The following is a 12110-nucleotide window of genomic DNA, read 5'->3' on the forward strand; positions in this document are numbered from 1 at the left end:
TTTCCTGCTAGATTTTAAAGAGAAAACGGTCAGTGATCTAATAATATTGTTATATTCCAGTGAAGGCAACAAATTTAGTTCTTATTTCCAGCATTGTGTTATTTGGGTGCCATTCTTATATGATGGTCATATATTATTGGTTGATTAACATACTGGTGAGTTTAGTTGGACTGTGTAAGAATGTATTGTTTAAGATGGGAAGGTAGTCGCATGTCAGTTTTATTTCTACTAGGTAGAATGTTCAATGTGGTCCAGTTCTGATAAATTTCAGGATTTTAGAGGACTCATGGGACAAGAGAAGAAACCATAAGTGACAGACCAGCCTATCTCACTGCCCTCTTATGGATTCTTGCAGCAGACGGTGGGATTAGGTTAATGACCTCAAGGAGCTGAGTCACAATGTTCTGATAATCCACAAAGGCTCAAAAGGCCAGTCATACTCCTTGTTTGGTGCTAAATTTGTTGTTGTCACAACAGCCCTAATCTAAGTTTGCTCCTTTGCCAAAGAGAGGCACTTCTGCCCCCAAGAGCCTGCCAGATGGCTGTGTACTCTGGAGGGCTAAAACAGTTCCGTTGGAAAAATTACTGCACGTTAAGGCAAACTGCTTCAGAGGTCTCCGTCACCATTAACTAGATAGTTTTCCGCGTCCTGTTAAAGAGTTGTGGTCAACTAAATCCTTATTTATTGCAGGTGAATCCGTTACTGTTCTTTGTTAACTTTTTTGTAAATCTCAACTCTTTCTCAGAAAATGTGAGTGGCTCTGAAAAGAGCTTTTGGTTCAGTTTGTGTTTGTTTTTACTCGCTAAGCTTTACTGCTTCTGAGGTATTACTTGGACTGGACTTTATGAGGGTGGCTCTCGGTCTTCTTGGGCAGCAGCACGGCCTGGATGTTGGGCAGCACGCCGCCCTGCGCGATGGTGACGCGGCCCAGCAGCTTGTTGAGCTCCTCGTCGTTGCGGATGGCCAGCTGCAGGTGGCGCGGGATGATGCGCGTCTTCTTGTTGTCGCGCGCCGCGTTGCCCGCCAGCTCCAGGATCTCGGCCGTCAGGTACTCGAGCACGGCCGCCAGGTACACGGGCGCGCCGGCCCCGACCCGCTCCGAGTAGTTGCCCTTGCGGAGCAGGCGGTGCACGCGGCCCACCGGGAACTGCAGGCCCGCCCGCGACGAGCGCGCCTTACCGCCCTGCTTCCCGCGTCCGGACATCCCGAGGTCCAATGCGCCACTAGCAAATGCAGCAAGGGAGGGGCAAGGACAGTAGCTTTTATAACCGTTCTAGGGCGCGAAAAACAAGGTTTGGCGTTCCTTAAGGAGGCACTTTCATCTTAACCAATGGAAATGCGACCCTGGGATCCGTGCGTTCTGATTGGGCAGCACTAATGCCCGAAATGGGGGGGGGGATAGTCACCAATCAGACACAGGAGTGTAGCTCACACCGTATTTGCATAAGGGCTTCTATATAAGACGGGTAAGTGGCGCTTTGTTCGCTGCGTTACTTTCTCTTTCCTCCTGAGGGCGGTCGGAGTGTCTCCAGCATGCCCGAGCCCGCCAAGTCGGCGCCGGCCCCGAAGAAGGGCTCCAAGAAGGCGGTGACCAAGGTGCAGAAGAAGGACGGCAAGAAGCGCAAACGCAGCCGCAAGGAGAGCCACTCGGTGTACGTGTACAAGGTGCTGAAGCAGGTGCACCCCGACACGGGCATCTCGTCCAAGGCCATGGGCATCATGAACTCGTTCGTCAACGACATCTTCGAGCGCATCGCGGGCGAGGCGTCCCGCCTGGCGCACTACAAGCGCTCGACCATCACGTCCAGGGAGATCCAGACGGCTGTGCGCCTGCTGCTGCCCGGGGAGCTGGCCAAGCACGCCGTGTCCGAGGGCACCAAGGCCGTCACCAAGTACACCAGCTCCAAGTAAAACGACTCCAGTCACTAGAAAAGCTTTAGAACCCAAAGGCTCTTTTAAGAGCCACCCACACTTTCCAAAAGACTGTAGGCTCTTCTTAGTTGTACTGTATGTGGGTAGGTGTTCTGACTTGGAAACTGCTGGTGTAGCAAGCAAATAGATTTCTTGGTCCATTTTGCCAAGTTCACTTTGCTCACACCGTATCTTTGAGAAATAATGAGGTCTCACTGGAGTGGTTGCATGACTATCTTAGTACTAAACACCTAACTGGATTCTTTATGCATTTACAGCATTTTCAGTGAGACTTTATATCTAGGTGAAGAAATTCAGAGAAGGGAATTCTTTGAACAGAAAAAAATTCCAGTAATCCCATGTCCTCAGGGAGATCCTTCCATGGGCCATGAGAGCGGTAAGGAATATGGCTTCCCGTTCTCTAAAAAATATTAGTTTTAAGTACTTTGTATCAGATAACAGTGAAAGCCTGGAGCTGTGGACAGACTTTACAGACCTTAAGACTGTCTAGTATGGGAGCATTAATTACAGCTGTTTTGCTTCCTCTGTACATTGGCTGTGATGTGTGAAAAAATTCTTTGGGTCAGGCTAGCTGCCCATAAGCTGCTGATATTTGAGGCCCAAAGCCCAGAATTTCTTGGTCTGATTTTATCTGAACATGTATTGTGGTTTCTAAACTGGGCTATATATCAAGAGCAGGTTGACAGGAATGTGGACATTTTGCCGTGCCAACTAATTCACACTGGAGCCCGATAATTGGCTAACCCCAATCAACTGGCAAATGAGTAACATTAATGAATTCACTCTTTTTTGCATCATTTATTACAAGTTATAATAGGGCCACTTGTTTTTTATATTGTGATTAGATCATTAAATTGTGTTTGTACCATGTATTACTGGGCTCAAATACCACAGTGTTCCAAATTGGGTCATACAGAATTTATCAAAATAGGATGCCCAGTAATCACGGCAGAGGACTTTAGGTACAAGATCTAATCTGTCATAATTATCTGGACTCTTCTGAGAGAGCCCTCAAGCATTTTAAAAAATCAGTGAAAAAGGCCATGGAAATTGACCAAAAAAAAAGAAGGAATCAAATTATTATGACTACTTCCCAGAAACCTGTGGTTCAGCTAGAATCCTCAGTTTGACTCTTAATTTCTAGTTTCTTCCTTTTCTAGAAAGATTTAATGTATATACATCTTCTTTACAAGAAATAAAAATAAAAATAAACTGAAATGCCATTTAGTTGAATATGTATAGTAAAAATTCATAGGATAAAAGTGTCACATGCCCTTGCAGAACCTCTGAATCCCTTAGCCAGGAGTCCCTGAAGGAGGTGATAGATGGAACATCTGTGCCACATTGTATGGGAAGGGGGCATCATCTCCAGTCAGGGGTCCCAGCTGCCCTAATAAGACCTTATAAAACAGCAGGTATCTGCACAGCTCCCACATCCTGATCAACTCTGGAGTTGAGAAGTTTTGATTTTCAGGCTGGTTCTTTCCCTTAGCAGCATGTATTTAAGATTTATCCATTTTTGTTATGTGGATTACTATCTTGATCCTTTTTATCACTGAATAATTCTATTGTGTGGATAGACCAACTGTGCTTGGTCTAAAAATCTATGGTAGACTCACAGATCTCTATCTGCCGTCTAGGGCGCTCCTTGAATTCCATTTACATATTTCAAGGGATCTTCGTTGCTTCCACTTTTTAGCCATTGTAAGTAAAGTTGTAAGTATTTGTGCGCAGGTTTTATGTTGACATAATTTTTGAAACAGTTGGGTAAGACCAGGAGCACAATTGCTGGGCTATATGTTTTGCTTTATAAGGAACTGTTAAACTGTCTTCCAAAGCGGCTGTGCCACTCAGCATTCTCACAAGCAGGGACTGAATGACAATTCTTGTTGCTCCAAACCCTCATCAGCATTTGGCAATGTCATGTTTTGGATTTAGCCATTCTAATAATAGGTTTGTGTAATAGCTCATTGTTTTAATTTGCATTTCCCTAATAACAGTTATGTTGAGGATCTTTTGAAATGCTTATTTGCCATCTGTAGATCTTTTTGGTGAGATGTCTGTCCAGATCTTTTGCCTATTCTTTAATTGGGTTGATTTTCTTACTGTTGAGTTTCAGGCATTTCTTAAAATATATTCTAGGTACAAGTCATTTATCATATAGATGATTTGCAAATATTTTCTCCATCTGTGGTCTGTCTTTTCATTCTCTTACCCAGGGTCTTTAGCAGAGCATACATTTTTAATTTCAAAAATGCCCAGAAATATGATGCAAGCCACAAACATTGGCCATATATGTCACTTTAAACTTTCCAGCAGCCACATTTAAAGTAGAAAAAAGAAATTAGTGAAATTATGTTTAATCAAATATTTTAGTTAATCCAATATACCAAAAATGTATAATTTCAGCATGTAATAAAGATAAAATTATAATTTACATTTTAAAGAATTAGATCTATGAAATCCAATGTGTATTTTACACTTAGAGCATGTCTTAGTTCAGACTTGAAACATTTCAAGTGCTCAGTAACCACGTATGGCTAGTGACTACCATATTGGACACTAAACTCACTCTAAGTGGCCTAAACCACACCCCTTGCTCTAAACAGCTATGGCAGACTCACAGATTTATATCCGCAGTCTAGGGCTCCCCTTGAATTCCAAACCAGTAAATTCAACTGCTTTCTCAACATCGCCATTCTGACATTAACAGCCACCTCAAAATTCTCTCCACAAGGGTTTGCAGTCTCTCTTGACAGAGTTTTCAATTTTATGGTTCATGGTATCCATGGTGCCATCCCATTCACGTGGTTGTCCAAGCCAGAGATGTGATATTTTTTCCTTGTTAGTTCTTTTGTTCAGTCTCCACTTCAATCTATCTACAAGATATATCAATTTTATTTCCTGTATATTTTTGTTATCTGGCTACTTTTCCCCATCTCCACTGCTGCCATTTTTGTCCAGGCCCTGTCATCTATCTCACACCTAAATTACTGTCCCTAGCTAGCCTCACTGTTCTTAATCTTGTTTCCATAAAATCCATTCTCCACTCAGTTGGCAGAGTAATCTTAGATGAGAAAAATTTTTGTTTTCACTAACCGTTAACTGAAATTTAGCATTCTTTTCAGTTATGAATACTGCATAGCAAACAGACCAGTCACATTAGCCATACCTGTGGCTTTGTTGCCTTTGGAAATCACAGCCATATTCCAATCTCTTAACCATGATTACAGATCTCTTAAAATATTAATACCCATGAGAACCTCAAAATATTATAATTGTTATTTGCTATTTCAAGTGCAAATAAAAAAGCACTATTAAATATAATTATTAAATATTAAATATAAATATTAAAATATTACTGTATCAAACATTTTAAAAATATTTTGAAAACTGTTTCAATCTGGCATTATTTTATTATTAAAGCTCATATTTGGGGGCACCTGGGTGGTGGAGTCGGTTAAGCATCCAACTGTTGGTATTGGCTCAGGTCATAATCCGGGGTCCTGAGATCAAGCCCCATGTCAGTCTCCACATTCAGCGTGGAGTCTGCTTAAGACACTCCTACTCCTTCTGCCCACCTCAGGCTTCACATGGCCCTCCATTCTTCATCTCTATGTCTGCGATGCCTTCCTCCTTTCCCTTATAAGGGTACCTTAAATCCAGAATGATCTCATCTCAAGATTCTTAATTACCTCTTAATGATACCCTATTTCCAAACAAGGTCACATTCATAGGTATGAGGGGTTAAGACTTGTATATATCCTTTAACAGAACAAAACTGAACCCATTACACATCACAAAATAACAAATTGCTCCTAAGGTTTAGCTTAACATTGATGCACACAAAATTTACATCATTCTATCTGGGCTGAAGTGATTGATTGATTGATTGATTGATTGACTGATGAATGGGGAAAATAACTCTGTTTTGTCTGGCATTGGCAGGCATCCAGTCTCAGAACCTCTAGATTGTTTCTTGGTGCCAGTGGACTTGATGACCTTGAGCATGGTGAAGTATGTGGTCTGACTCAGGGGCTGGCACTTGTCCACTGTGATGATGTTCCTGATCTGGGCATCTGTAAAGCAGGAGGGCAGGTATAGGACATGTTCTTATGGTGTTTCTCTGAGTAGCTGTACTTTCAGATGTGGTGGCGGCAGTCTTGCTGGATAACTAATGGTCCTCTCCATCTTCATCTTGGTCACCATGCCAAACACAATCCACCCTCAGATGGCGACATTGCTGGTAAAGGGGCATTTCTTGTCAATGTAGGCAGCCTCAGTGGCCTCCTTAGGCACCTTGAAACCCAGACCAATGTTCTTATAGTATCATGGGAGCGTCTCCTTGCCAGTTGCTCCAAGAAGGACCTTCTTAGTTTGAAAGATTTTTGGCTGTTGTGAGTAGGCAAGCTCACTCTGAACGTCTACTGTCTTCCTGATCACCGGAGGAAAAGCTGGACTGAAGTAATTTAGACTAAATTATAGACCCCAGAAAGCCTTTTTGGGGCACCTAATTATCTCCCTCATTCAAAACTAATTGAGACCTTGTGTTTATGTCTACCTCACTCTACGAGAAAGGAAACACAAGAAGAGTAAGCACCTTCTCGGTCTTGTCCTTTTACACACACACATTCATTCATTGAGCAAATATTTGAAGACCAGAGGAAAAAGAAACACAATTTTAAAATCTTTTTTGGAACACAAAGAGTAACAACAAAATGCAGCCACTTTCTCTGACTGGCCGTCCACTCAAGGAAGAGCAATGCGGGCCTGCCGGGGCAGTAGAGTGAGGACTTAGGTTGGTCTGGCTCGTTGTGGCCCCGCTCCCCAGGAGGGTTTCCCTTGCCGCACACACCTCAAGATCCCATCTCGGATGGACACCCCTTTTCTCCTTTGACAGTTGCACCAGCAGAGGTCTTGCTCCTGTTCTGGGTTCAGAGAAATTATGGTAGCTTGAGGGCAGTGGCAGCATCCGGGTCTCTCAACAGGCTTGGGTGCTCTGTCCTTTTTCCAGCCCTCACCTTCTTGGTACTCCTTATGTTTTCTGCTCTGTGGCATAACACCACAGCCTAGAATTAGGGAGAGAGAGGGAAGACCTTCCCTGCTTCCAGGGCCAATCCCAACAGGTAGTCATTGCTGGTGATGTCGGGTTGGAGTAAACAGCTAGAGGGGCTTAGGGAGGGGTGCACCTTCAGGATCTGCTCTCCCCAGTTCCCAACCCCAACCTCACTGTATTTAAAGCAGAGCCATAGCTCTGCTGTGACCCTTTCCTCAGAAAATTCCATCATGCCTGTCCTCTGTTACTCAGGGACTGAGGTGCCGGCAACAGGCAGACAGCACCCTTCTTAAAGCACATTTTAAAAACCTGAAACAATAACAAGAACCCCTGTGTTTTCACTGCTTTCCTGTGGATGGTTTTGGACTAAAGCTTTGCTCTTAACTCATCTGACATTAAAAAAGTCTTCGGGGATCGCAAACCCTTTCCACCCTCCTTTGTGCTACCAAGGTCCCTAAAGCTGGGTTCTTGGCGTGCAAGTCCGATCTAAGGAAAGACAGTTTGACCAACGGTTTTGCTTTTCTAATAATAAACATTTCCAGGTTCCTAGTGGAGAATGAAGAAATTCGTATCTTTCAGGAACTCTTACAAATCACTGAGAATTCAGAATATTTACAGAACCTGTGGGAATGAAGGGGAGCATGGCTTAGAGGAAAAAAAGATAGTTTAACTGCTTACATTAATCAGAAAGCATAAATACAGGCAGTTCTTCAGGTAGTATAAAATCTTAAAATGATGCAAAGCAATCTTAATAATCAGTGGGAAAAATCATGATTACTAAATAATTTCTACATTTTTATCCAGATATTCAAAAACTCCCTTAAATGTCTGTTATGATTATAGAGGGAAGTGAGAAAAAATGTGCTTTAAAATATTAAAACCATTAAATAATTAAAGTGTCATTCCTTTTTTAAAAGCTTTGTGAAAATAGTTGGACATGCTTGCCTTCTCGTCGTCATATAACTTAGGGCACACTGAGCCTCTTTTCTACACCTTGGTGAAGGGTCAGGCTCTTTCTAAATTCGTGTCAGCTTCCACCATTTTATTCTTTGTCTTTTCCATGTTGCGAAATATCTTTGAGAATTCCTGTACTGTGAAGTGTTTTGCCGGAGCCACTTTCTCTGGAACATCTTCATCCTTTTCGACACAAACACATTCCGATTTGCGTCCGTGAGTTCACCTTCCCCGAGTTCCTCTGGTCGTGTAGCTAGTCTCTCAATAACGCCAGTGGTCCCACTGCCAGCTGTTTCTTCTAGAACTCCTTTTATATTCAGTTTGAATTCCACTTCCAGGATAATTATTTTTCTTTTTTTTCTTATACTTTCATCTTGATGGCCAAATCCCTCTTTTGATGAGCAATTCTTGTCATATACATTTATCACTGGGAGACAACGTGGCAACTAAAAGTACACACTTCCTATTTGTACATAAACTGAGTAACGTATGCAGTGTCCAGAAACCAACACATTTTAAAATAAGTGATATTTTGCCTATCTGCCTTTGGCTCAGGTCACGGTCCCGGGGTCCTGGGACAGAGTCCTGCATCGGGCTCCTTGCTCGGGGGAGCCTGCTTCTCCCTCTGCCTGCCACTCCCTCTGCTTGTGCTCTCTCTCTCTCTGACAAATAAATAAAATCTTTAAAAATATATATAAATAAAATAAGTGACATGATCAGTCACATGATAGAAAACAATGTGCATTTGTTTTCTGTGCAGTGACTTATATGAACTAAAGATCCAATGCTGAAGCTTGTAATTTATGCATCTACTCACTACTGAAATTCATACTGTGTTGTTGGACAATTGGTGTTATTTGACTGAACTGTCATAACTGAAATTCATTTATATCAAAACTGTGCAGTGTGAAAATTTTCTCTATGAAGTAAGCACCCCACTAAAGAAGCTAGGAAAAAATAAAAATAAAGTGAGTCAGTGGAAGGCAAAAGGTTAAATAATGAAAAACCTGGAAAAAGTACTTAGGAGAAAGAGAAATGGCCAAACTGTTTTTAAATTTTTCATTACTGTAAAATAATAAATGTAAAGGTAAAGAAATAATAAATGAATACATTTAAAAAATGAAAGATTAGCCAGTAACTGATGGGGTTTGTAAAAAATGAGAAAACACAAACACAAAATTAGGGATAATAAAGGACTTGTAGTTACACACACGGTGGAGAGAAAATCATTAGAGACCAATTTGCTTGTCTCTAAGAGGATATCTTTAAATGATTTTCTTGTAAAATATATTTTACCAAAACTTATTACAAATTATAGCAAATCTAAGCAGAATAGGTTCATAAAAGAATAGGGAAAATGGTCAAAGAACTGTCAACTGTAAAAGAGACACCAAGTACCCATTGTTTTGAAAAGGGAATTTTACCAGAGTTTTCAAGAAAACAGAATTCCAGCGTATTCAGTTTCAGAGTATTAAAAAGACAGTTATTTTCTAGGGGCGCCTGGGTGGCTCAGTCCATTGAGCATCGGACTCTTGGTTTTGGTTCAGGTTATGATCTCAGGGTTGTGGGATTGAGCGCCACATTCAGTGGGAGTTTGGGATTCTCTCTCTCCGTCTCCCTTTCCCTCAACCCCCACTCGTGTGTGTCCGTGCACATGTGCCCACACGTTCTCTCTCTCAAATAAATCTTTAAAGAAAAAAAAGAGCATTATCTTCCATATTATTTTTATGAATTGAATAAAAATTTATACCAAAAGCTGAACACCATTATACACAAAAAAGGAAAATAGAGATTATCTAATTTATAATATTGAAGCATAAATTGTAGGTGATATATTGGCAACTGGAAGTAAGTGAACAACATGATGCCCAAGCGGGGTTTTATGCAGAACTGCAAGGATAACTCAGTATTAGGGAGTTTATTAAAATAACTCATCATAATATGTCTGAAGAAGCATCCCCAGTGATGCTGAAAAAGCATTTTCTAAAACTCAATATCCATTCTTAACTTAGAGTTCTCAGTAAAGTAGACAAAGAAGAATTATTTCTCATTATGATGAAATATATCTAATGAAGAATAGTGCAAAAGGTTCTTCGGCAAAGTGAAGAAAAAAATGGAATGCCTACTCTCTTCATTTCTATTTAACATCATTATGAAGGCTGTGAGCCATTGAAATCAGACAGAAGAAAGAAATTAGAAGCAAGCTAATTAAAAGGAGGCAGTAAAATGTTTATTTTCAGATATTATCACAAAAGTGTAAAACCCAACAGAATTTACCAGAAAGCCAACAAGAATTTAAGTCAATTAAGTAAAGTATAATAGGATATAAAAATGATGCACAAGTATCAATACCTTCACATAGAATAATTAAATGATAGAAGATTTGAATAGGGAAATACACCATTTATAATAAGAGCAGAATGAAAATATCCAGAATTATACTTAATAAAAAATATGACAAATTTATATGAAGGAAATTGATTTGCCCATCGCAGGCACATGGTCCCATTCCCTGTAGGTGAATGGCTCAAGCAGTGTTTGGGACTAGACTCAGGTTTAGAAAAGAGAGAAGGTGGGGTGTCTGGGTGGCTCAGTCAGTTAAGCATCTGACTTTTGACTTCGGCTCAGGTCATGATCCCAGGGTTGGGATCAGGACATGATCCCAGGGTTGTGAGAACCATGTTAGTTCCCTGCTGAGCTGGGAGTCAGCTTGAGATTCTCTCTCCCTCTCCCTCTGCACTCCTCTCTCTCTCTCTCTCAAAAAAAAAAAGGAAAAGGAAAAGGGACAAGGAAATGCTCAGGGAAGGCTTTTCTTGCTCTCAGTCAGAGACCCAGTGAAATAGACTCTTTCTTCCTGCTTTTACTTCACCCTGTCAGCATGAACACTTGGGCCTATAGCCAGCATGACGGTGAGGTCAGGGTGTGGAGAATTGCTGAGGCTATCGTGGCGATGAAACCAGGACTTCGATCATTCCACTCCTGCAATTTCTTTACCTTTGGACATCCTGATTAGTGACATTACTTATTCTATCAGCTCATTCATTTGGTACTTCCTGCTATTTGCAACCAAAACATAATCTGAGGTAAAAGCTGTGTCAGGCTTGGCACTGTCGGGTGGCACTAAAGTTTATTTAGTGAGAAGAAAACATATATACACTTCTAAATCATTTTAAAAAGTGCTTTAAATTAAGTCAAATTGAGGATTCCAGCTAAATCACAGGTCTGCTGGAAGTAATTTGATCCCTCCCTTTTAAGGTCATTGAATTCAATCGCGTATGGATTTTAGTACCTGGTCTGCTTCTCTGAGAAGAGTCCAGATGATGCAGTGATACAGGACACAAACACCATTTATTTTTTTTTTTAAGATTCTACTTACTTATTTGACAGAGAGAGATCAGAAGTAGGCAGAGAGAGGGGGAAGCAGGCTCCCCGCCGAACAGAGAGCCTGATGCAGGGCTCGATCCCAGGACCCTGGGATCATGACCTGAGCCGAAGGCAGAGGCTCAACCCACTGAGCCACCCAGGCGCCCCAGGACACAGACACCATTTAATGATCAATCCTACGACAGAACAAGTGATCATTGGTGTAGAAAATCAATGTAAAAATGATTCAGTTAGAGTTACTGTTTACCAGCTGATTATGACTAGCCAGGTTAGGGAGCTCTAATCTGAAAACCTCATATGCTATCATATACACGTTTCAGTGTCAACATGCCCTCTGTGAACGTCTAACATAGAAGACCTTGAACCAAGAGATAGCACCTCAAACTCTGCAACTTGAGGGCAGCTAGAGTAGTCTATAGGACCAATTATTTCATGCACAGCAGTAAACAGGAAGCAAAATACCATTAATAGTCTCCAGAATTCCCTAGGGTCCCAAGAGCTCTCCACAGCTTCAGGCCCTTGGCTTCTGTTGGGGAAGATTTTTGGACAAAGGCCTGCTAGAGGGCCACCTGAGTGGCTCAGTTAAAGCACCTCCCTTCAGCTCAGGTCATGATATCAAGGTCTTGGGAACCAGCCCCATTTCCGGCTCTCCTTGGCCTTCTTCTGCTCTGCTGTGCTATCGTAAAATAAAACAAAGCAAAACAAAAACAAAAACAAAAACAAAAAACAAACAAAAAAACCCTTGCTGCATTCCTTGTGAGCCGTTTAGGCTCTTCCTCAACA

General features: G+C 41.5%; 3 protein-coding genes and 1 pseudogene across 4 annotated transcripts in view; 1 reads left to right on the top strand and 3 right to left on the bottom strand.

Annotated features, from left to right (window-relative positions):
- LOC111138542 (histone H2B type 1-A) overlaps positions 1–12110 on the bottom strand; it is a 364628-nt gene that overhangs the window by 351758 nt on the left and 760 nt on the right. The window lies entirely within an intron of this gene.
- Positions 828–1205, bottom strand: LOC111138552 (histone H2A type 1-A-like). Its single transcript, XM_022490571.1, has one exon. The coding sequence runs from the start codon at positions 1203–1205 to the stop codon at positions 828–830; it is 378 nt and encodes a 125-aa protein (XP_022346279.1).
- On the top strand, positions 1535–1912 carry LOC111138551 (histone H2B type 2-F-like). Its single transcript, XM_022490570.1, has one exon. It carries the CDS (start codon positions 1535–1537, stop codon positions 1910–1912), a length of 378 nt encoding a protein of 125 aa, XP_022346278.1.
- On the bottom strand, positions 5786–6991 carry LOC111138607 (annotated as a pseudogene).

This window comes from Enhydra lutris, unplaced genomic scaffold (genome assembly GCF_002288905.1).
Source record: "Enhydra lutris kenyoni isolate GAN:26980312 unplaced genomic scaffold, ASM228890v2 scaffoldscaffold93, whole genome shotgun sequence".
In the NCBI taxonomy this organism is placed as follows: Eukaryota; Metazoa; Chordata; class Mammalia; order Carnivora; family Mustelidae; genus Enhydra; species Enhydra lutris.

Excerpts from the sequence above, each read along its gene's own strand:
- LOC111138551 (XM_022490570.1), top strand. The coding sequence starts at position 1,535 with ATGCCCGAGCCCGCCAAGTCGGCGCCGGCCCCGAAGAAGGGCTCCAAG.
- LOC111138552 (XM_022490571.1), bottom strand. The coding sequence starts at position 1,205 with ATGTCCGGACGCGGGAAGCAGGGCGGTAAGGCGCGCTCGTCGCGGGCG.